The following is a 26,300-nucleotide window of genomic DNA, read 5'->3' as shown; positions in this document are numbered from 1 at the left end:
AATCTGAAGAAGGGTCTCGACCCGCAACGTCACCATTTCCTTCTATCCAGAGATGCTGCCTATCCCACTGAGTTACTCAAGCATTTTGTGTCTATAATTCGATTGAAGAGTTCTGATAGGCACCAAAACAGGAAGTAAAACACATTAGTTTGTAAAATCTATTCAGATATATCAAAAAATGCCTTATGATGGTGACATATAGAAATCATGGTATATGCATAACATATCAAACACTAAACTCCAGGGTACAAAAATGTTATTGTTTTCCCAATCAACAAAGCTTCCCATTTTCACCATGTTTTAAACTAAAAAATTGGGGGGGGAAAAGTGATATTCTCATCGAACGGCATTTTATTTGTACATTATACCTGTTAAGTTGCTGCATAGAGTGCAGAAGAGTCTTGTTTTCAGGCTTCTTGAAAGTAGTAGTGAAATGGGGTGTAAGCCTTTGATAATGCTGGCAGCCTTTATGAGACAGCGCCACCTATAGATTCCAGGTCAGTACCTGCAATATCAGTTTGCAAGGAATTCCAGAACTTTGCCTCTGTGATGATGAAGGATTAAAAATATATTCCCACATTAAGATGGCATGTATGGTGAAAGGGAATTTCCTGAGCCTGAGCCTGAGCCTGCTGTCCTCCTTTGGCTCGATGGAGTTTGAGAGTTTTGGAAGCTGCTGTCAAGAAAGCTATTGTGAGTTGCTATGATGCATTATGTAGATGTCACAGGCTCCAGCCACACTGGATTTGGTACTGGTTGAAAGTGCGGCTTCAGGTGTCAGTCAAGGAGTTTGGGTAAAGTAGACACAAAGAACTGCAAATGCTGGTTAATTCACAAAAGGACACAAAATGGTCGAGTAACTGAGCATATCTATACTCTGTGGAGATCCTGCCCCTCCCGCTGAGTTACTACAGCACTTTATGTCCTTTTGTGAGTTTGCCAGAAAATGACAGAGGTCTTCAATTATAGCTACATCAAACCAGTACAGTAAATTCTAGATTTATTTCTTTGACATGTCCTTTTCAAAGCAATATTCATGTTTAATTGGGAAAACATTGACTAAAATCTGATCCGCATTTTAGCCATGTCTCCTATATTTTTATATACATGTTTACGGAAATAAATTTCTGTTCAAGTTAAAGTGGAACCAATCAAATGTTAATTTGTGGAGTACATATAGTATATTTCTAGTCTGAAGGTAGCAATATTTACACTTTGTATATGTCACTATGCGGCAGACTAAATCAGATTTTTGTAATTCGGTATTATTGAAGTAGTTGCTTTGAATTCAGTTGCCGCATTTCTAAAAATATTGACAACAAACCCTCATAAATTAGACTGTTGTACTCTTTGATCATCCGCAAAGAATTTATATCACAATTTGTTCAAAAAATATTTGCAGTAGACAGTGGTAAATTGCGAAACGATGAAATCTTTGATATATCAACATTCCTCTATTTCACCATATACTGAGTAATTTCTGATATGTTGAATGATTTGAATACATTCACTTGTTCTCCTTTCAGAAAAGCATGGAAGAGAGTCTGAAGCTAGCTATGGACCTCTGACCTTGGGAGATCTAGAAATATGCCCAGGCTCAGCACTTCAGACCAGACATGTGATAGTTGGACCTCAGAAAACACCGGTGACAGGCGATAGAGGACAGGTAAAAATTTAGGACCTCATAAACCTCCTTGAACAGTTATTTCTGTTGTAATTGAATGTGGAAGCAAAAATTAAATAGTTTATAGAGCAATCTGAAAATCAGTCAGAGTTTACAAATGTAATGCATTGAATGAGCAGGAAAAAATGTGGTCAGTGCAGTGAAATGTCAGCAAACATTGTTTTTCGCTCTTCACCTTGATTATGCATTTATAAATTGATTGAATAAAAGATAGAAAGATTTTGAGAGTTGGATCTGGGAAGTTCAAGTTAATTTTTAGCTGGTTCCTCACACTAACCTAAGGCTTCTCTGTGCATCTTAACCTGTAGATTGTTCTTTGGGTGCAATTGGTTCAAATTGCTCTTAAAATGGGGCTGGGTTGAACAAATCTTTTTGTGCTTTTCATTTTCTCTCACATACTTGTGTAGCATTAAATGGAAGTTTTCCATGAATATGCCCTATCAACCATTGTTATCACATGTAAAAAACAATCAAAAATATTATATTAAACTGGTAACTATACAGATTTAATAATCATACTGAAAATGGGTTTATCACTTATTAATGTTAGGTCCATTCACAGTGACTAACAAAATATTATTTTTGTGAAAATGTGTTTGTAAAACTGCAGAATTCTTTATTAGTTACATTTGTGTATTTTAGTTAGTTTATTAGAAAGTCAATTAGAAATAAATATCCATGTTAGTGATCTTGTGCCTGAATAAACTCTGAATTTTAAAACCGTATTCAAATGGAATAAGCAGGCGCAACTTTCTGCAAACTCGCAGCTGTGACTGTGGGTCTGCTTTGTGGACGGATCATTTCCGTTATAAATTTTTATTGCCACACAGAGGATTGCAGGAACTTGATATCCATTGGAAATTAGCCTATGAAATGCCTGACATTGGTTCCTTTTTGATGCAAATTAACTCAATTTTGTGGAAACAAGGTCCATGATTAGGAAACGGGGGTTCCCCTCTTCCATTATAGACGAGGCTCTCACTAGGGTCTCCTCGATATCCCGCAGCTCCGCTCTTGCTCCCCCTCCCCCCCATTCGTAAGAAGGACAGAGTCCCCCTTGTCCTCACCTTCCACCCCATCAGCCGTTGCATTCAGCATATAATCCTCCAACATTTTTGCCACCTCCAACGGGATCCCACTACTGGCCACATCTTCCCATTTCCACCCCTTTCTGCTTTCCACAGAGACCATTCCCTCCAAAACTCCCTGGGCAACCCGTCCCTTCCCACCCAAACCACCCCCTCCCCAGGTATTTTCCCCTGCAACCGCAGGAGATGCAACACGTGCCCCTTTACCTACCCCTCAACTCCATCCAAGGACCCAAACAGTCTTTCCAGGTGAGGCAGAGGATCATTTGCACCTACTCCAACCTCATCTACTGTATCCGCTGTTCCAGGTGTCAACTTCTCTACATCGGTGAGATCAAGCGCAGGCTCGGCGATCGTTTCGCTGAACACCTCCGCTCAGTCTGTCTTAACCTACCTGAACTTCCTGTTGCTCAGCACATCAACTCCCCCTCCCATTCCCAATCTGACCTTTCTGTCCTGGGCCTCCTCCATTGTCAGAGTGAAGCCCAGCGCAAATTGGAGGAACAGCACCTCATATTTTGCTTGGATAGTTTACCCCCCAGCGGTATGAACATTGACTTCTCCAACTTCAGATAGCCCTTGCTTTCTCTCTCCATCCCCTCCCCCTTCCCAGTTCTCCCATTAGTCTTACTGACTCCGACTACTTTCTATCTTTGTCCCGCCCCCTCCCGTGACATCAATCTGAAGAAGGGTCCCTGAGAGATAACCTTTTCACACAAAGGCTGGTGGGTGTATGGAACAAACTACCAGAAGAGGTTGTTGAGACTGGGACTATCCCAACGTTTAAGTACATGGATAGGACAACTTTGGAGGGATATGGACCAAGCGCAGGCAGGTGGGACAAGTGTGGCTGGGACATGTTGGCCAGTGTGGGCAAGTTGGGCCGAAGGGCCTGTTTCCACATTGTATCACTCTATGACGCTATCATCTGTAAAATAAGGTGATTCAGCTTAGTTAGCCATTGAGCACAGGAACAGGCCTTTTGGCCCACAATGTCTGTGCCAAACATGATGCCAAGATAGCCTAATCTCATTTGCCTGCACATGATCTATATCCCTCCATTAATTCAATGATAAACAAAACACAAAACTGTCAAAATAGTCGCTAAACCTCATACAGCTTTTTTTGGCTTTGGTGGAAAAAACTTGTTCTCATTAGGTTTGAGAAAATTTCTGTTTGGATTTTATACTTCGGCAATCTTAAGGTAGTTAAAATACCCTGGCCTTGAAAATAATTTGTGCTGGGAAATAGTGGTGGACAGAGGTTCAATCCAAGTTCTGTGCTTATTTCCATTGCAGCAAGATTTGTGTTGAATCAGAGACCCCAGGTGATGGAAGATACCATACATGCTTAACATGCACAAAAAGCTTACCCTTTGCTGCCTTTGTCTTTGTGGAGCAAATGGAGGAGGCTGATAGGTCACAGGATAGCCTGGTGAGGTTTTGTGAAGGTGCATCATCATGGCATTGATTGGGGGCTGAGGGAAGATCAAGAGCATCAGAGTCACCATCACAAAAAGATGGCGGAGTAGATTGTGTCAACATTTGTCAGAGGGAGGAAACCTTTTGGTTATATTCGCATATAGACTGTGGACTGGACATGGGGGATGGTAGAAAGACCACAGTAGACAAAAATTAATAATTTAAAATGGTCCTGGGTGTGAGTAATTCCAATCACCTGACTTCATGGGTTTCAGACCTGATCAGACAGGACTCATCTGCTCTGCAGCAAGCTCCATATTGATTATTAATGTCTGTTGCCACGTAGCCCTGTGCCGATTACGGGCCACAGTGCAGGATCGAACTTTACAGAGAGAGCATCAAAACTTGCATTGTACACTGCAGGATGCCCTGTTGCATGTCCAGGTGCCTCAATACATGACCATGCTTTTTTCATGGAGGAATTATAAAGAATAGGTGTAGCTTTTCCAATTCCATTTTATTGCTTAGCACACACAAACCATACACAATTTGGTCGAAAATCTGGAATAGTACTTTAGAATACAGAGGCCATTTGGTATGCATGCAATATTCTGTTTCACAGCAATAATTTAAATTATTTATTAAGTTTTGCAAGTAACTGGTTGATGAAGCAATCTTACTCTCTTGCATAACAATCTGAGATTAATTTCTACTTTCATGTCTTTCCTGGTGTAACATGAGAAGCTACTCATGTATTAAAACCAGCTGGTGTGACCAAAATTGTTTCCGTCATCAGTGGCTATTATCAACATTGTCTGTGATGCAACGTGAATTTTAAGCACATAATGTGCAGAGAATGTGGTTTTGATAGTCAGTGCATCTTTGGATTGGAGTTTCAGCTTTGTCTTTAAAAGTGGATAATCTACTCTTTAACAATTGAAATTAATGAATATCAAGCAAGTTCTCTAAAAGTTGGGGTAATTGCTATGCCAGAATATCGCCAAAATTGTGAGCACAAGAATTAACCTAAAGTATGTTTACAACTAAATGCACAATCCTTATAATTTGGTCTTTAAATTTTCAGGTTGTAAAGGGTAATGATGCTTCTACACCATCAAGGGATTATATTGCGTAAAATGATTTGCTTTTATAACTCAATGAGTGTGTTTGTTTCTCTATCCACATTGTAACTGTTGTGAACCTCTTTAACAAACCCTCCAACTGCGATTTCTAAATGGTTGCAATTGCAGGCTGCTTTACAATGTAAACCCACATGAACTAGGGCCTCAGTCAAAATTCCAACAGTTTGTTTCCCAGTGGAACGTTGTGGAATGCTAACTTTCAAACCCATCTGTTTGAGAAGGTATTTGAACCAAGAACCCAAGGTGAAAGTGCAGTTTGTCGTTTCTAAGCTGTCCATTTTCAGAGTTCTGCCACACTTCATTGAAAATCCACATATAAAAAGTAACATAAATTCAAAAAGGTAGCAACTGTTGCACATTTTAAACTAGTATCATAAATCCATATTGTTATTAAGTGAACAATTCAACATAGAAAAAGTCAAAATAAATTCTCATACCATCTAATAACAACAGTCTAATTTGACTTCAACAAACCTTTAGGGGGTTTATCTCCTTGAAAGAGTACACTACTGGTTCAATCAAATGTAAGGCAATACTTTGGCATTACTTGTCCAAAGCTGACCTGTGGTTCAATGATAAATGCAGTGTTCTCTGCAACCAAATTCTCCTTTCATATAATTTTAGATTCCTTGTAGTGCAAGTATTATGGAAAATTTTGTGTTTCTGATTATCTTGTCAGTGCATCAATCACTTTGCCTGCTTGAATCCATTGCGATAATAACATAACTTAGTTATCTAAACTGACTTATGGTATTCTGAATGTGAATATATTCAAATTGTCAAACAGTAGATGTTCCTTTTGTTATGCTTCACAGTGTGTGCATCTTCAATCTTCAGAATCTTTTTAAAGTGAGGATACTATTTAGCTTGTATAATTGAAAGGTGCAAGAGATTGACATGTAGAACATTGATTATCTACATTTCCTGCTCTAGTTTAGAAAAGGAATTTGATTCTAAATTTATTCTTCGAGTCTTAAAGATTTGTTAATTTTACAAGAACAAGTTTTGCCTTTTGCTAAATCAATTTTCACCACCACATTTGGGTTAAATAATAAGAATTTGTCACACATTAAGTCATTTAAGAAGTAATTCTGGTAAACATTTTAGTGGTCTTATTTAGGATATCCTAATCAGAATCTTACTCTTAATAAAAACATTTTTTACTCAGAATGTTGGGAAAATAAATTTGAATCACTTTTTTCCATGAACATTTATTTAGGGTGATGATATAGCACTAATGGGGCAAAAACCAGCAGCTGCACGAGTGATACAAGTTGAAAGTAAAACCAAGGATTTCCGACCAGGTAAGACAATGCATTTTTTAAAAGACAGCATATTGACACAACTTCCGATAGTACTAACAAATAATCTTTTGATGCACGGAAATGGCATTTAAAGCATCCAAAATTATTGAACAATTTTCAGGTGAGCATGAAAGACCTGTGATTTATTCATTATAGAGTTCGAACCATGCAACTGCTTTCACACTTTACATCTTTTCCATTCCCATATTAAACCTCCATCTATCTGTTGTTTCCCCACAACTCAAGTTGACTGGGTTTTATTGCCAAATGTACAAGTACAACAAGTACAAGTGCAATGAAAATCTTGCTTACAGCAGCATCACAGGCACATAGACTCAGACGGTAGACACAAAATGCTGGAGTAACACAGCGGGTCAGGCAGCATCTCTGGAGAGAAGGAATGGGTGACATTTCGGGTCAAGACCTTTCTTCAGACTGAAGAAGGATCTCGACCCGAAATGTCACTCATTCCTTCTCTCCAGAGATGCTGCCTTTCCCGCTGAGTTACTCCAGCATTTTGTGTCTACCTTCGATTTAAACCAGCATCTGCAGTTCTTTCCTACACATAGACTCAGACAACACACACAAGGCAAATTATACTTAAATGATGTATAAATTGTATAAAAGAAAGAATAAAGAAGATTGCAAAGAACAAGATATTAGCGCAAAAACATAATTAGAGACAATAAAAGTCCAAGAGGTGGTTTCTAGTATTCCATTGTCAAGGTAGAATGGGGGTTGTGCAGTTTGGTTGAAGAACCTGAGAGTTGTTGGAAAAAAAAAGTGCTCAAAGAACTCAGCAGATCAGGCAACGTGGAGAGAATGGACAAATGACATTCCGGGTCAGTCTGAAACATTGTCTGTCCATTCCCTCTGCAGATGCTCCCTACCTTGCTGAGTTTCTTTGGTAATTATTTTTCGCTCAAGATTCCAACAGCAGCAGTCTCTTGTGTCTCCAATTGGTCAATTAACCTACAAACCTGCACCTCTTTGTGGCAAGAAACTGGAGCACTCAGAGTAATCTCACGGGGTCAGGTACAAATTCCGCACAGACAGTACCTATGGTCGGGATCAAACCCGGGTATCTAGCACTGTGATGCAGCAGCTCTACCAATGTGCCACTGTGCCACCCGAATGATTTATCACCAAATGATATATAATTCTTGATGATAGATGTCAACTTCATAAGACAGTTGAAGTTACATGAGTGCCTCATGTAAGTGCTTTCAATGTGGGCTGTGCTTGTGATACATTGAGCTAAGTCCACCACTCTCTGCAGCCATTTGCATTCCTGTGCATTGGAGTTGCTATACAAAGCCATAATGTAACCAGTCAGGATACTTTCTACAATGCATCTGTAGAGGTTTGTTGGAGTATTTGGAGTACTGAATCTCTTCAAACATCTAAGAAAATAGAGGTGTTGGAGGGCCCAGGACAAGTCGCCTGAGATGTTGAAATGCCTGCGCTCCCTACTTTTTGCCCTAAGACCCAGCCATTGTCATTTGTTCTTTTTCTCTAAGAAACCAACCTGCTCCCTGGAAAGACTATTGTTAACATGCTGTCTGGTCTTTTATATTTTCAGCACTTGCCATTTGAAGTATCACTAATTAGATTAAGACTAATTAATTTGTTTTCATCTGTGTTGGAGGACACAGATGAAAGCAATATTGAGTATAAGATTATACTGCATTTGGTTAGACTGCTTTTGGACTGATTAACTCCAATTTCAATGGTCAAATTAGGGACGGCCAGCTCAGCTTTGGGCATGGTAGGTTGTGTCTCACTAACTGGATTTTTTTTTGTGTGAAGGTGATGAAGGAGATTGATGAAGATAGGGCACTGAATGTTATACACAAGGATTTTAGTAGGGCTTTTGATAAGGTCACTCATGGTAGGCTGATCCAGAAGATTAAGATGTAAGGGATTCACAGTAACTTGGTCATATAAATTCAGAACTGGCTTATTCATAGAAGACAGAGGGTTGTGGTGGAAGGTAGATATTCTGGATGGAGGTCTGTGACTAGTGGAGTTCTGCAGGGGTCTGTGCTGGGACACTGCTGTTTTAATTATGTCCTGTGCTGTACTGTTCTATGTTATAATTCACAGTGGAGGCTAGTAATCTTGAACCTAGCAAGCACATGACCCTGAAAATGTAATAATTACATTGGCTTACATACTATAGGTGTTTACAGACGGCTACAAGAACTGTTTTAATAATCCGTCTCTTTTGTTTATTGGCTGCGGGGAATGATCTATGTTGGGCTATGGTCCAACAACTATTAGTTTATTACTTTATTTCATTGTCATGTGTACCGAGGTACAGTCAAAAGCATTTTGTTGCATGCTATCCAGTCAGCGGAAAGACTATACTTGATTACAATCCACAGTGTACAGATCAGCTAATGGCATAGAATAATATTGGATATAAACTAATGGTTACTAGTCACTCTGATACCGCATCCCATATATTAAAGATCATTGTTGATTAGTAGTGTTCAGGAGGCTAACTAGTTGGGAATGGATGCCTCTGCTAACTGTCTAATTTTTCACTCACTATTCACAGAGATGTCTTTTCCAATCTAGGTCATTTAAGGAGCAGCGGCTGATTGCTTTTTTTCCCCGTTCTTGCTCTAATCTCTTGTACGAAGATCAATTCTGGTGCTGACATCCCCTCACAATCTTAGTTTGTGCAACCAAACTGTGTTGGCTGGAGATTGAGCTGAAACCTTCTTGCGTTTCTATACCTCAAACCACGCCAAAAGGGAATTTAGTCACTGATCCAGTTAGAGGTTCAATCTATATTCAAATAAGATCATCAGAACTGCAGGTTATTTCACAGTGCTGGGTGAGAGAATCTGATAACTTCACTGCCTCAGAGCAATATATTGCTGCTGATCATACAGTAAGAACGAGTCAAGAGTTTTTAATTGTCAGATGTACCGACAATGGAATTCTTACTTGGTGCAGTTTAACATGCCAATAAATGCAATTACACATGGATAATATATAACTAAAAATGCAATAAATTATCAATGCTGCACATAGCCTGATTAAAATAGAAGAATTTCCCAATTTCTGACTATAATAGCCTCCTTTTACCCATATTTTCCTCCTTTTATTCATAAAATAATGTTAACCTGCTCAGTTTCACTCCCCTTTATTAAGGATTTACTTAATATTTAAGGTTTATTGATCAATTGTATCTTCGGAGGTGTAAAAAAAAAAAATTAACCCCTAAGGTTCCTATTAAATCTTTCCCCCCCCTCATCTTAAACCTATGTTGTCTGGTTCTCAATTCCCCCATTCTGGACCAAAGACTCTGTGTGTTTACCCAGTCTATTCTTCTCATGATTTTGTACACCTCTATAAGATCACTCCCATCCTCCTGCGTTCCAAGGAATAGAGTCCTAGCCTGTTCAACCTCTCCCTACAACTCAGGCCCTCAAGTCCTGGCAATATCTTTGTAAGTCTTCTCTGCACCCTTTACAGCTTAACAACATCTTTCCGATAACAGGGTGACCAAAACTGAACACAATACTCTAAATGTAGCGTCGCGAATGTCTTACATAACTCTAACGTGACCTCCCAACTTCCATACTCAATACTCTGATTGATGAAGGTCAATGTGCCAAAAGCCTTTTTGATCATCCTATTTACATGTGATGTCACTTTCAAGGAACTATGTACCTGCACTCTTAGACCCTTCTGCTCTCCAACACTCCCCAGAGCTTTTCCATTCACTGTGTAGGTCCTGCCCATGTTAGACTTCCCAAAATATAACATCTCGCACTTTACTGTATTAAACATTAATGATCCCACCTGCCCAACTGATCAAGAGCCTGCTGCAATTTGTGACAATCATCTTCGCTATGGCACAATACCATACACTTGTCATCTGCAAACTTACTTATCATGCCTTATACTTTCTCATTCAAATCATTTATATTGGGTTACGGGGAGAATGGGGTTGTGAGGGAAAGATAGATCAGCCATGATTGAATGGCAGAGTAGACTCAATGGGCTGAATGGCCTATTTCTGCTCCTACAACATGAATTTATGGAAACAGGGCCTTTGGCTCAACTCGTCCATGCCGACCACAATGCCCCAGATAAGCTAGTCCCATTTGCCCTCGTTTGACCCATGTCTCTCTAAGCCTTTCTTATCTATGTATTTGTCCTTTAATTCTCTTATTTTCAAAAATTTAAGATCAAAAGCATGTAACCGTAATCAAATTTCAAATTAGCTATGATCCAATTGAACTGGCCTGAAAGGCTTACTCCTTTCCAATGTTTATGTTAATGCCCTCAAAATGTCCTGTAGCAATGTTCTGAAACAGCCTCAGTTATTCCAAATTATTACATTTGAGCCCAACACATTTATTGGAAAGTTAAAACTAGCCTACATAAAATATGTGACACATTCTGGAAACTCAGTGTTCAATAGACTTTTCTGCTCGGCAGTTGCTATTTACTGCATTACCACAAGATGGCAGCTGTAGTCAACCATAATTTTGGATTATCACGAAAAAAAATAAAACTTGAATTGATTGCCAAATGAAAGGAAAGCTGTTTTAAGGTTGTCCACGAGGAAATCTTTTACTTAAATTTTGATACTTTGACTTTCCATGGTTTATTCATCCATTCTTATAGTAAGCTACTTTCTTGTCAGCACTTTGTTCCTGTAGGGGAATCTGATGTAAATCATCACATTCCAAAGTACATTCATTGATACCTCCACAATTCAAATACGATACAATACGATATGATAGAACTCTATTTATCCCAGGAGATTAATTGGTCTGCCAACTGTCATAAAACACAGTAAGATACATGAGACATGAAATTAAAGTGACGAGTGGAAAGTCCAAGATTGGAGATGTGCAAAGATTGGGGAGGGGAGGGGGTGGGGTGGGTGGGGGGAAGTCAGTACCCCATGACAGAAGGGGGTGGAGTTGTACAATTTGATAGCCAGAGGGAAAAAGGATCTGCTGTGGCTTTCTGTGCTGCATCTTGGTGGAACCAGTCTGTTGCTGAAGGTGTGTAGGAAAAAGAAACTGCAGATGCTGGTTTAAATCGAAGGCAGACACAAAATGCTGGAGTAACTCAATGGGTCAAGCAGTATCTCGGGATAGAAGGAATGGGTGACGTTTCGGGTCGAGACCCTTCTTCAACAGTCTACCTGTTGCTGAAGGTGCTCCTCAGATTGACCAGATTGTGTGTCAAGGAGGGGGTGGGCTGTGTTGTCCAAGATGCTCCACAGTTTGAGGAGCATCCTCCCCTCCAAGACTATTTCGAGTGAAACAATTCCACCCCCAGGATGGAGCAGGCCTTCCTAATGAGCTTATTAACCCGTCCGCCACCTTCGCCCTGCTACCCCAACACATGACAGCGAAGAAGATGGTACTGGCCACCACCGGTTGGTGGAATATCTGCAGCATTGTACTGCAGATGTTGAAAGAGTGGAGCCACCTCAGAAAGTGCAGATGGCTGTGTCAAATGCCAGTGTACTTAAATTAAGTTAGCTTTTGTGAATAGAGGATAGATCCTACCATCAATGTAACAGATTGCTAGGTCTCGCCTATGACTTGCCACAATATTGATTTAGACCTCAGCTGTTATCTGAAAAGGTTAAACACCAACAGAAGAGGGAGTAAACATTGGAATCCTAACTGCTCTCATGGCCCCAGGTATTTTGTACTAGAGTGTATTCAGAAGTGTAGGAGCAAGTATTCTACTTATCATGTAGGAAAATAACTGCAGATGCTGGTTCAAATCGAAGATATCACAAAATGCTGGAGTAACTCAGCAGGCCAGGCAGCATCTAGGAGAGAGGGAATGGGTGACGTTTCGGGTCGAGACCCTTCTTCAGACCCGAAACGTCACCCATTCCCTCTCTCCTAGATGCTGCCTGACCTGCTGAGTTACTCCAACACTTTGTGATACCTTCTACTTATCATTATGGTTGGGTAAGAAGGTAATAAATAAATCAAAAGAAAATACACAAAATGATGGATAACAATATTATTTTGTATACATGCTGGATTTCAAGAGTCAAGAGAGTTAATTGTCATTCGTACTAGGATCGGAACAATGAAATTCCTACTTGCTGCAGCTTAACCAACCCATTAATTTAATAAAACACAAAAACATAATATGCAATGAAATAATAACTAAGTCTAGATAACCATAACAATAGACAATGGACAATAGGTGCAGGATTGGGCCATTTGGCCCTTCGGGCCAGCACCGCCATTCACTGTGATCATGGTTGATCATCCACAATCAATACCCCGTTCCTGCCTTCTCCCCATATCCCTATCTTTAAGAGTTATACCTAACTCTCTCTTGAAAGCATCCCGAGAATTGGCCTCCACTGCCTTCTGAGGCAGAGAATTCCACAGATTCACAACTCTCTGAGTGAAAAAGTTTTTCCTCATCTCCGTTCTAAATGGCCTACTCCTTATTCTTAAACTGTGGCCCCTGGTTGTGGACTCCCCCAACATCGGGAACACGTTTCCTGCCTCTGGCTTGTCAAATCCCTTAATGATCTTATATGTTTTAATAAGATCCTCTCTCATCCTTCTAAATTCCAGTGTGTACAAGCCCAGTCGCTCCAATCTTTCAACATACTACAGTCCCGCCATCCCGGGAATTAATCTCATGAACCTATGCTGCACTCCCTCGATAGCAAGAATGTCCTTCTTCAAATTTGGAGACCAAAACTGCACAGGTGTGGTCTCACCAGGGCCCTGTACAACTGCAGAAGGACCTCTTTGCTCCTGTATTCAACTCCTCTTGTTATGAAGGCCAACATGCCATTAGCTTTCCTCACTGCCTGCTGTACCTTCATGATTACTTTCAATGACTGATGAACAAGGACACCCAGATCTCGTTGTACCTCCCCTTTTCCTAACGTGACATGATTCAGATAATAACTGTCTTCGTGTTCTTGTCACAAAAGTGGATAACCTCCCATTTAGCCATGTTAAACGGCATCTGCTATGCATCTGCCCACTCACACATCCTGTCCAAGTCACCCTGCACCCTCATTGCATCCACCTCACAGTTCACACTGCCACCCAGCTTTGTGTCATCTGAAAATTTGCTAATGTTACTTTTAATCCCCTTATCTAACTCCTAAATGTATATTGTAAATAGCTGCGGTCCCACCACCGAGCATTGCGGTACCCCACTAGTCACCGCCTGCAATCCTGAAAGGGACCCGTTAATCCGTACTCTTTGTTTCCTGTCTGCCAACCAATTTTCTATCCATGTCATGACCCTATCCCCAATACCATGTGCTCTAATTTTGCCCACTAATCTCCTATGTGGGACCTTATCAAAGGCTTTCAGAAAATCCAGGTACAATACATCCATTGGATCTCCCTTGTCCATTTTCTTTGTTACATCCTCAAAAATTTCCAGAAGATTAGTCAAGCATGATTTCCCCTTCGTAAATCCATGCTGACTCGGAACGATCCTGTAACCGCTATCCAAATGTTCTGCAATTTCTTCTTTTATAATTGACTCCAGCATCTTCCCCACCACTGATGTCAGGCTAACTGGTCTATAATTCCCTGTTTTCTCTCTCCCTCCTTTCTTAAAAAGTGGGATAACATTAGCTACCCTCCAATCCACAGGAACTGATCCTAAATCTATAGAACATTGGAAAATGATCACTAATGCGTCCACGATTTCTAGAGCCACCTCCTTAAGTACCCTGGGATGCAGACCATCAGGCCCTGGGGATTTATCAGCCTTCAGTCCCATCAGTGTACCCAACACCATTTCCTGCCTAATGTGAATTTCCTTCAGTTCCTCCATCACCCTAGGACCTCTGGCCACTAGTACATCTGGGAGATTGTTTGTGTCTTCCTTAGTGAAGACAGATCCAAAGTACCTGTTCAACTCGTCCGCCATTTCCTTGTTCCCCATAATAAATTCACCAGCTCTCTCTTCATGGGACCCATATTTGTCTTAACTATTTTTTTCCTCTTCACATACCAAAAGAAGCTTTTACTATCCTCCTTTATATTCTTGGCTAGCTTACCTTCGCACCTCATCGTTTCTCCCCATATTGCCTTTTTAGTTATCTTCTGTTGCTCTTTAAAAGTTTCCCAATCCTCTGGCTTTCCGCTCATCTTTGCGGTGTTATACTTCTTCTCTTTTATTTTTATAAAATACTTTTATCCTTGACTTCCCTTGTCAGCTATGGTCACCTCTTACTCCCTTTAGAATCTATGTTCCTCTTTGGAATGAACTGATCCTGCACCTTCTGTATTATTCCCAGAAATACCTGCCATTGTTGTTCCACCGTCTTCCCTGCTAGGGTCTCTTTCCAGTCAACTTTGGCCAGCTGCTCCCTCATGCCTCCATAGTCCCCTTTGCTCAACTATAATACTGACATTTCCAATTTTCCCTTCTCCCTCTCAAATTGTAGATTAAAACATCATATTGTGATCACTACCTCCTAATGGCTCTTTTACTTTGAGTTCCCTTATCAAATCAGGTTCATTACACAACACTAAATCCAGAATTGCCTTCTCCCTGGTAGGCTCCAGTACAAGCTGCTCTAAAAATCCATCTCGGAGGCACTCCACAAACTCCTTTTCATGGGGTCCAGTACCAACCTGATTTTCTCCCATAACCACCGTAGCATTACCTTTGCGACATGCCAATTTTAACTCTTGATTCAACTTGCACACTATATCCAGGCTACTGTTTGGGGGCCTGTAGATAACTCCTTTTAGGGTCTTTTTACCCTTAAATTCCTCAGTTCTATCCATACTGACTCTACATCTCCTGATTCTATGTCACCCCTTGCAAGGGACTGAATATCATTCCTTACCAACAGAGCGACCCCACCCCCTCTGCCCACCTATCTGTCTTTTCGATAGGATGTATACCCCTGTATATTCAGCTCCCATCCGTGATCCTCTTGCAGCCATGTCTCTGTAATTCCCACGACATCATACTTGCCAATATCTAACTGAGCCTCAATCTCATCCACTTTATTTTTTAGACTTTGCGCAGTCAACTACAACACTTTAACTTTGGTATTCACCTCCCCTCTCACACCAGTCACTATTGGCTCTGACATTACTCTCTTACCCTTCTCGAACTTTCCTTCCCATTAATTCGGGAGTCTTTTCCTCTATTTTTCCTCTATTCCCTTCCCCTTTAACTCCATCTTTATACTCCCAATTTGTCAACCCCTCCCTCCCCCCACTATTTAGTTTAAACCCACACGTGTAGCACTAGCAAACCTGCCTGCCAGAACGTTGGTCCCCCCTCCAGTTTAAGTGTAACCCGTCCCATTTGTACGGGTCACCCCTATCCCAGAAGAGATCCCAGTGATCTATAAATCTAAATCCCTGCACCATCCCCCCAGCCATACATTCATATCCCCTATCTCCCTGTTCCTGCCCTCACAAGCACGAGGTACAGGAAGCAATCCAGAGATAACCACCCAAGAAGTCCTGCTTTTCAGTCTTCTTCCTAACTCTATAAACTCACGTTGCAGAACCTCCTTCCTCTTCTTCCCGACGTCGTTTGTGCCTACATGCACAACCACTTCCGGCTGCTCACCCTCCCTCTCAAGGATGTTCTGAAGTTGGTCTGTGACATCTTGAACCCTGGCACCAGGGAGGCAACAGACCATCCTTAAGTCTCACCTGCCGCCACAGAATCTCCTGTCCACACCTCGGACAATGGAGTCACCACCACACCACACGCAAACAGTACAAAACTGAAGTCCGTAGTGCAACCAAAAACACAGTCCTTCGAAGATCTTAGTTGCTGAGATGGTGGTTAATGTTGTGCATTGTTCAAGAGCTGGATCGATGCTGGGAAGAAGCTGTTCTGGAATCTGGTGCTAATGGTTTTCAGGCTCCTATACATTCTTCCCAATAGTAGTAATGAAATAAGAGTGTGATTAGGGTGGTGTGGGCCTTTGATGACATTAGCTGTATTTTTAAGGCAGTAACTTCTGCAGATCCCTTCGACGGTGGAGATGTTAGTACCTGTGATGGACCGGGTAGTGTCTGCCACTCACTGTAGTATCATTTATTCCTGGGCATTTGAGTTGCTGAACCACACAATGATGTAACCACTCGGTATGCTTTCTGCCGTACACCTGTGGAAGTTTGCTGGAGTATTCGTTGACATACTGAATCGCCAAAGGAAGTAAAGGTGATAATGCACTTTCCTTGCGATTGCATCAATGTGCTGGTCCCAGGACAGATCTTCATAGCTATGTACAATCAGGAAATTGATGTTGTTTACTCTTTTCAATGACGTCCCATCGATGAAGCAAGGTTCATGACCTCCGGCATTCCCGTCCTGCAGTCAACAATCAGCTCCTTGGTCTTGCTAATGTTGAGGGCAAGATTGTTGCTCTGGCACCATTCAATCAGATTGTTAATTTTCCTCTTGTACTCTGACTCATTACACGTTATTCATCCCATTGTCTGTGAGTTTAAAGATCACGTTGGAGCTGTGCCTGTCTGCACAGCCATGTATAGTGAATAGAGCAGGAGACTGACACACAGCCTTGAGGTGCCCCCGTGCTATTGGTTATCGAGGAGGAAGTGTTGTTGCCAATTTGAACTGATTGTTGTCTATTGTTTTAAGTTGCTGATGATGTCTGTTGCAGAAGGAATGCAGATTACAATGCTGAAAGATTTTTCTGCTTTTCGTTTAATAGAATCATGATTTTCATTGTGTGCTTAAATGATTAGATTGACGGAGAAGGCTTGAGTATTCCTATTGACAGTATTCCCGACATGACAACGTGCCTTCAGTACAGAATTATCCGTACTGAATAAAAGATTCAGATAAAACTGTTCATAATCTCAGGACATCAGGAAACATCAGCTTTTTGCAGACAATTAAGTACTTTTGAAGTGCAGTCACTGTTCTAATGTAGCAAATATAGCTAATTAAACAGTGATACTATTCTGATAATCTATTCTGGTGATGTTGATTGAGCATTAAATCTTAGCCAGCACAATGCAAAGAACTAATATGTTTTCCTTGGAAATCGTGCTATCAGATCTTTTATGTATACATGTATGGGAAACTGGGAGTCTTGATTAGTACTATATTTGAGGGTCAGCCTATATTTTGTGCCTGTGTGGATCATGAAGACACAACCTTTGAACTCAAAGGCAGAGTACTTCCAATTGAGCCATGGCTTACACTCAAAGTAAAGAGGGAGAAGATTGGACTTTATTACCTTCCATCACAGTGAGGAATGCGGGGAGGCGCTGTGGTGGATGTTTATGTTAAATTTTATTTTATGTGGCCGTGTGTCTTGTTGCTTTTCACTTAGTATAGCTGTATGGTAACTCAAATTTCACTGTACCTTAATTTGTACATGTGACAATAAACTGACCCTGAAACCTTGAACCTTTAGATTGCGTGCTCATATTCCAAAATAGGGCTTAAACTTGGCTTTTCTAGCTTAGAACTTACAGACAAAGAATTAAACAGGAACAGGAGTAGTTTTCTTTCTTATTTCCGGCTTTTTCTGTTTTCTTGTTAGATTTCCAACATTCACGGAATTTTCCATTGCAGCATATATTATCATATTACACAATTGGTAAAATCTGACTTTGGTTAAACATTTTAAATTACAAACAAAACTGAAGCTTTCCACAATATTTATGATTTTAAAATGTAAGATGACATTCAGGAAAAAAAATCATTGATTCTGAATCTGCAGATAGTGTGCAAAAAAAGAGACAGGGCCGCCCCCCTGACATCAGTCTGAAGAAGGGTCTCGACCCGAAACGTCACCCATTCCCTCTCTCCTAGATGCTGCCTGACCTGCTGAGTTACTCCAGCATTTTGTGATACCTTCGATTTGTACCAGCATCTGCAGTTATTTTCCTACATAGAAAATACTGGAAATATTAAACAAAAATCAGGCAATATATACTAGGCAGTGCACACCACCAGACCGAGCAGCATCCTTCCCTCTTTTATCAGGCTTCTGAAAAGGGTGTTCCATAAGCTAGGGTACAGATCCATTGCGAATAGTGGACCTTGTCTCGGGAATTGGTGCGCTACAATGCTGAGAACTATATTCTGCACTCTGTACCATCCACCTCTTGGACTTGAGTTTGGCTTGATTGTATTTATGTACAGCATTATCTGGTTTCATTGGTTAGCATGCAAAACAAAGCTGTTCACTGTGCCTCAGTACACGAGATAATAATGAACCTAAATCTAAACGTAAACTTTTAACCTAAATCTAAACTTAAACTTTATGAGTAGAGAGGAACACTGTTAATGTTTAAGCTTGATGACATTTCTGAAGATTACAATGTTATAATCTGATTTAATCTGATTTAATTCAATGAGCATCTGCAACCAAGTGCAGTCTGAAGAAGGGTCTCGAACCGAAATGTCACCCATTCCTTCTTTCCAAAGACTTCACCCATTCCTTCTTTCCCGCTGACTTACTCCAGCTTTTTGTATCTATCTTTGCATAATGAATAAAATAAAGTTTTATGCTGATGTGATGCTACATTATTGATTGCAAATTTCAAATTGTGCCTCTTTTTCTTGACCCAGTAAACATATTTATTTCCTAGTGATATCTATTATGGTCTGTTATTGCAGCAGATGATTGTGAAATGTTCATGGCTAATAGTTTTAGCATCTATATATATATATTATTAATATTACTAAAAAGAAATAAACAATTTTAGGCCCACCTTACTCACCATTGGCATGCGGCCCATCTTCCCGCTCAAAGCAACAGCCGTCGCTGTCGAGCTGCTGCGGAGCCATCGAGCTGCTGCTGCTACGGAGCCGTCGAGCTGCCGCTGCTGCTGAATGAGGGGACAGTCTCAAGGATCTCCAAGATCCTGGGTGCCAGAGTTGAGGGGCAATTCAATGGGTGAGGGGGAGGAGGGGGGTTGAGGGGGGCGATTGAGTGGGGGAAGCGGGGGAGAGTGCCGGAGAGCCCCTAAAAGTGGAGGGGGGGGTGGGGGGATAAGGGGGTTGAGGGGGGATGGAGTGGATGAGTGGTGGGGGAGGGGGGGAGGGGAGGGGAGGGTGCTACACCAATGCAGGAGAGCTTTGGGCCCAATGGGTCCACCCTGTTCTAGTTATTTTTAAATGCTGATTGCTAAAAAGCCATCAAATTTCATGAAAATATTTTGGAGTTAGCATGATATCTATCATGCTTTAAACTCCGGTGTCTTCTTCACAACACCTGTGTATATTATCGACATCAATAGAGAGATTGTAAAGCCCATACCGAATGCTGAGAGTTTATACTGACATTAACAAATTCACAATCCACAGGAACATAAATGCCTTTTGTTGGAAGTAGTTGGGATTGATACTGTTCTTGTCCTTTCTTGATTGGCCAAGTTTGTAAGCTAGTCATGTGAATGACTTGATTGTTTCTTTGCATTGGCTTTATCTAAGCCCCATCTGTTTTACATCAGTTAGGCTTCACAGCCAAACACACTGCCTTCCCTCAATCCTGACACTTGTAGATCCTTATAAATATCAAAGCAAGCACAAAAGAACTGTCTGGATTGGCCATAATGTTGTGCTTTACAGCTTGGAACTATTGCCAGAAAACAAGCAATATGGAACTTGAACCAGCGCATATTCGCATCAGCTCCATATGTGCTGTGAACTGTTCCGTCAACAGGTTTGAGATTAAACACGATATGTTTGGATCAACATATAAAATTGTGAAATAACCATTTTTTGATTTGTAATTATGAGAGCTGCAGTTCAATGTGTTTCTATAATAATTGTTACTATCGTCTTATTTGCCACTTTTTGCATTTCTCAGACTGGTATCTGCAGAGGACAGTACAGAGCCAGGCTGCAAAGTATTACTGATTCCTTGCAACCCAACAACAAAATAAAATCTCATGTGTTTAGATAATTGAGCAGTGTGTGTGAGAGCATGTGATTAACCTTTTATGACGTTACATTGACATTTATATTCATGCTCCTTCCGAGCACAAAAATGTCAGCACATTGTCTGCCTGATTTTCACCCTGGTCTCACCTTTACACGATCCATTTCTGACTCTTCCCTTTCTGGGTTTTTCTGGCTTGTCAAAATTAGTGAGAAATAATTCATTGCAAACTCAAAAACACCCACAGCAAATTATTGCTACCACCTCCCCCCCCCCCCTCCCCCAATAGACAGGATATCTCACATGTAAATGACCTGGATCTTAACAGCATAACATTTGTGATGATATAGATGAGTTGACAGCACTGATAGCGACCTATGTGCCAGATCTAATAGCTACTCGACCAGTGGACCTGTTGGGCCCATTGGCGCAGCACCCTCTCCTCCTCCTCTCCCCCCCTTCCCTCTCCTCCCCCTCCCCTCCTCCCCCCCAGTCCCCTCCCCTCTTCCATTAGCACCAAAGGGATGACAGTGTGTAACGTGGGCCTAAAATTGTTACGCTATCGTGTACCGTTTTGGCTGTAGTTCAGGAACAAACAAACTAACAAACGAGAATTTTAGTATATAGATTATAGAGACGTCTGGTTTCAGCAGGCGGAGGCCCAGTTTAACCTCCGGGGCGTCATGGTGGATGCAACTCGCTTCTACTACGTGGCCGGCACCCTCGATCAGGAGACCACTGGCCGCATCAGGCCATACCTTCGCGCTGCTCCAGCGGCGAACAAATGCCGAGGTCTGGTATTTGTTCCGGTAAGCGGGGGCCCGTACTCACCGCGGCAAACGGCAGCCCTATTCGGACTCATGGGTTCGCACAGCCCCGCTCATCTTCGGGGCCTGTCATTTCTACTGGCCATTCACCGTCGCCAATGTCTCGCAACCGTGGGTGGGCGCTGATTTCCTCCGGGCTCACTACCTCCTGGTGGACGTCAAGCGGCAGCGCCTGGTCCCCCCCCCGCCACGATGGAGCCAATCGCGCTGCGTCTGGGCGATCTGATTGCGCCGCCTACTGGCCCGCTGTCATCCATGGACTCTTGCTACGCACGGGTACTGACTGAGTTTCCTGACATCCTGACCCCCCCCCCAGTTCCGCTCGTCGAGCCCCACACAAGGCACGGTTCCCCTGCCGGACAAGATCGACGCCATCCGCCGATTTCCCCGTCCATCCTCTGTGCGAGGTCTGCAGGAGTTCGTGGGGATGGTCGCATTTTACCACCGTTTTGTGCCATCCGCGGCCCAGATCATGCGGCCGTTGTTTCGTCTACTGGCGGGGAAGCGCAAGGACGTTCAGTGGACTGACGAGGCCCTTGCACGGGCCACGATGCTAGTTCACCCACGGGAGGATGCCCCGACCGCCCTCACGGAGGATGCCTCGGAGGCGGCGGTCGGGGCGGTGCTGGAGCAGCTGACGGATGGGTGTTGGCGGCCCCTGGCATCTCAGCAATGCCCAGAGGAATTACAGCGCATTCAACCGGGAGCTCCTCGCCCTGTACCTGACGGTGCGCCACTTCCGCTACTTTCTGGAGGGGCGACCTTTCACCACTTACACGGACCACAAGCCCCTCACCTTCACCTTCCCTAAGGTTTCCAACCTGTGGTCCGCAGGGCAGCAACGGCAGTTGGCGTTTGTGTCGGAGTTTACCACCTCCATTCGTTACGTTGAGAACAAGGAGAACAACCGAGTTGCTGATGTGTTCACCTGCCCCACCATCAATGCCGTTCTCCAGATGGCCCCCCCCAGCATCGACTATTCTGGCCTGGCAGCGGCTCAGCTAGCGGGCGACCAGATGTCCGCCTCCCGGATTGCCATTTCTGGCCTACGTCTGGAGGATGTCCCTTTTGGTCCTGGAGGGGCAACGCTGCTGCTCGATGTCTCGTCCGGTCAGCCGCGCCCCATCGTCTCTACAGCCTGGCACCGGAGAGTTTTCAACGTGATTCACGGGCTGGCTCACCCTTCCATCCGGGCGACGACGGCCCTTGCGGCTGCTCACTTCATGTGGCACGGTTTGCGCAAGCAGGCTGGTCACTGGGCCCGAACCTGCATTCCGTGTCAGACTGCCAAGGTCCAGCGTCATGTCCGGGCGCCTCTCCAGGAGTTCTGTGTGCCCCGCCAGCAGTTTGATCACATCCACGTGGACATTGTGGGCCCGCTATCGCCGTCCCGCGGCGTCACTCACCTCCTCACCGTAGTGGACCGCTTCACGTGGTGGCTGGAGGCCGTTCCCCTGGCTAACACCTCTGCGTCCACGTGTGCTCGCACCCTGGCAGCGCACTGGATTGCCTGTTTCGGCGTGCCACTGGACATTTCTTCACACCGGGGAGCCCAGTTTACATCTGAGCTGTGGTCGGCCATGGCTCGCCGGTTGGGTGTTCGGCTACATCACACCACGGCCTATCGCCCGCAGGCGAACGGCCTGGTGGGGCAGTTCCACCGTCGGCTCAAGGCTGCCCTGAAGGCTCAGCTCACGGACCCGGACTGGATGCACGCGTTACCGTGGGTCTTGTTGGGCATACGAACCGCTCCGAAAGAAGACTTGGTCTCCTCCTCAGCGGAGCTCGCCTATGGAGCCCCGCTCACGGTGCCTGGGGAGTTTGTTCCGTCGGCGCAGGGGAAGCAGGAGCCGCTGTCATCCGCCCTGCTGCACCTGCGTGAGAAGGTGGGCAAGCTCGCTCCGGTACCGACGTCTCGTCATGGGGTGTTTCGCCCTCAGGCTTGCAGGACTCTTTGTACGTTTTCTTGCGCCGAGATGCTCACCGGACACTGCTCCAGCGGCCATAGGAGGGTCCCTTCAAGGTGCTGCAACATGGGCCAACTACCTTCGTACTGGTCATGGGGGGCCGGCGCGAGACCCTGTCGGTTGCACGATTGAAGCCGGCTCACATGGACATAGACCAGCCGGTGCTGGTTGTCCAGCCTCGGCCTCGGGGATGCCCTTCGTCTCGGCACCCTCCGCCGGGGCCTTCACCGGTCCCTGTGCCGGCGGGTATGCGTACTCGGGCTGGTCGTCTATAGCGTCCCCCGGTCCGGTTTGTGCCTCCGGTTCTGAGGGGTTTAGGCCCCTGGAGATTAGGCCACTCCCTGGGTTGAACCCCTCGGCACTGGATGGACAGGTCTGGGATGGCCTGAGGCTACGGGGTTTCCCTGGAGGGGTTTGGTGGCATTCCTTTGTCTTGTAGTGTGTGGATGCAGTAATCTTTATTAAACTACCTTCTCGGTACTTGCCTGGCGCCTAGCCTTATTTCGGGTCCGGACATCCGCAAAGCTACAGAATCATTTAGGAAAATTGAATGTATGTATATAGATCCAGCTGGTAGTTAAGAAGGCAAACGGCATGTTACCATTGATGCAAATGGTTGGGGTTTAAAAACAGGGAGGTTTTATTACAGTTGCAGAGGGTGTTTATAGAATTGCAAATCTGCATTCATCAGAAAACAATTTTTGGGAGGTTTTAGAACATTTCCTGGTACCTACTGTTGTGTGTCCAAAGAAACTGAAGAAGTTCAATGAGAAAATGTATGATGGGACAGAGAACTAAAGAACGGCTTATGAACTTCTTAAAGAATGCTTGGTAAAATTTTGTTCAAGAAATGTTTGAGAAAATTAAATCCTATGACATAAACGAGAACTTAACATTAAAAGCAAAAGATAAACTGTTGGAAGAACTCAGCAGGTCAAGCAGCATATATGGAGGCAAAGGGATGGTCGACATTTCAGGTTGAGGCTCTCAATCAGGACTCAACCCAAAATGTTAACTACCCCTTGCCTCTGCACCCTTTCCAAAACCTCCACGTTCTCTCTGTAATGGAGGGACCAGACGGCACACGATACTCCAAATGTGTCCTGTGAAGCTACTACATGACTTCCTGGCTCTCACATTATTCAAAAACAAGGCATATTTTTCTCAATTGCAATCAAATTTGTCCTCTTCTTTAATGCTGTGGCATTTTGCATTAGCAGATGCGTAAAATGAGCTGTGTGTTTCTTCAACATTGTTGCAGGTATCTACCAACATTCCCTGCCGCTGTAATAAGTGGAGGATGATTGACTGTTACTTTTATCCTGAGGCACAGGACTAAAGCTGGGCATTACATTTGTTTAAGAGTTAAAAGGAGAGTGAGAGGAAATTGGATAAGGATGAGGAAAGAACAGCAATATCAAAAAATATATATATAATTAAGGTTGTGATTCAATGGGGCTTAATAAAACACTGCTACTAACCTTGGGAAAGCAGAAGTTGGCAGGTCTGAAATAAAAGTGATTATAATTGAAGTTTAAATCTAGGCTCGCTGTATTCTTGATCATACAGTGAGTGCTTGCATTTGTAAAATATTAAGGAATGTGCTAATTATGAACTTGCAGAGTTCCCATTGCAATGCACAAGATAACTTGGAATCCACTGGTGTTGTCCAGTCTGTCCATATTGGTGTAATTTTCTATTTCTATTTCTAAGACCTCCATGCCTCTCTCTTTGTCCTGCTTTTTTTCTCTCGGTACTTATTTTGCCCTTTGATTTCATTGTTTTCCCTTCCCAGTGTCTACTTTGCTTAAGTGGAAGCCATTGCAAAGGTTTTCTGTGGTGGTATGCTTTTCATATTTTCTTCTTGAAATTTATTTAACACATTTGCATTTTTATATAATGTTCCTCCGTTTTATTTCATTAGATTTTTCTTCAAATGTAGCAGATGTTATGCATTTTAGGTGAAGCAACAGCACGAGAGCCCACAGAGAGGCAGCAGCCAAGGCAGCTTTAGCCCTTTTGAGGCTCAAAGTGGAAAGTCATGAAAAAGACTATAAAAGATATCTGGAGCAGGGCCAAAAATACAGACGGCAATGAGAGGCATTCTAAGAAACAGGCAGGAAAGCCTTGGGCTACAAATTGGACCTAAAATCCTTTGCATGCTGTCATGATGCAGTACAGACCCCAGTGTGTTCATTGTTTAGTTTTGCCTGCAAAATACCAATGCAAAATGTATGGTGGATTTACTGTGGCCCGAACTGCTCTTTCTCCCCATGGATATAAAGTATGTGAATGTTTGGGGTTATCACAAGACATGGATTTGGCCAGGAATATATTATTAAATCAAGCCCAAGGTATATCAGAGTTTTTTTTTACTCAAGTTGAACAGTTCTTCATTATTCATTATTTCAACTACCAGTTGGTTTGATTTAGTAGCAATGCATTTTCCTTTTGGATATATTTTCACTCAACTGTTTTACAAGTGTTCAGCCAAATAAAGAGCAGTATTGTTGACAGCCTGGCTTATCAGGCAGAAAACTTTTTCTTTTTGAAACATGTACAAACGTATCAACAGATAGTGCCTAAAATGCCCAGCAGGTCAGGGAGACAGCAATAGCATTTCAGGTCAATCAAGCTTTAGAGTCAGAGTCATAGAGTCACACAGTGTGGAAACAGACCCTTTGGCCCAACACCGATCAACATGTCCAATCTACACTCGTCCCACTTGCCTGCATTTGGCCGTTGTCCCTCTAAACCTGTCCTATTGATCTGTCTAATTGCTTCTTAATCGTTGCGATAATCCCTGCTTAAACGACCTCATTCCATACACCCACCACCCTTTGTGTGATAAAGGGTCTTTATTCAGACAGATCAATAAATTTGTAGATGACACAGATTGGTGAGCTTGTTGGCAGTGCGGGGAGCAGTTTTAGGCTATAGAGTGATATTGATGCGTTGATGAAATGGGCTGAG

General features: G+C 43.0%; 1 protein-coding gene across 1 annotated transcript in view; it reads left to right on the top strand.

Annotated features, from left to right (window-relative positions):
- Nucleotides 1–26,300, top strand: part of LOC144597524 (TALPID3 protein-like) — a 57,956-nt gene that overhangs the window by 20,012 nt on the left and 11,644 nt on the right. Inside the window, exons 5-6 of the mRNA XM_078407004.1 lie at nucleotides 1,527–1,666; nucleotides 6,555–6,639. Coding sequence (XP_078263130.1) covers nucleotides 1,527–1,666; nucleotides 6,555–6,639 — 225 coding nt within the window. The remainder of the gene's footprint in view (nucleotides 1–1,526; nucleotides 1,667–6,554; nucleotides 6,640–26,300) is intronic.

The sequence above is a fragment of the Rhinoraja longicauda genome, chromosome 10 (genome assembly GCF_053455715.1).
Source record: "Rhinoraja longicauda isolate Sanriku21f chromosome 10, sRhiLon1.1, whole genome shotgun sequence".
NCBI classification, from domain to species: domain Eukaryota; kingdom Metazoa; phylum Chordata; class Chondrichthyes; order Rajiformes; family Arhynchobatidae; genus Rhinoraja; species Rhinoraja longicauda.
This window is presented reverse-complemented; position numbering and strand designations above follow the sequence as displayed.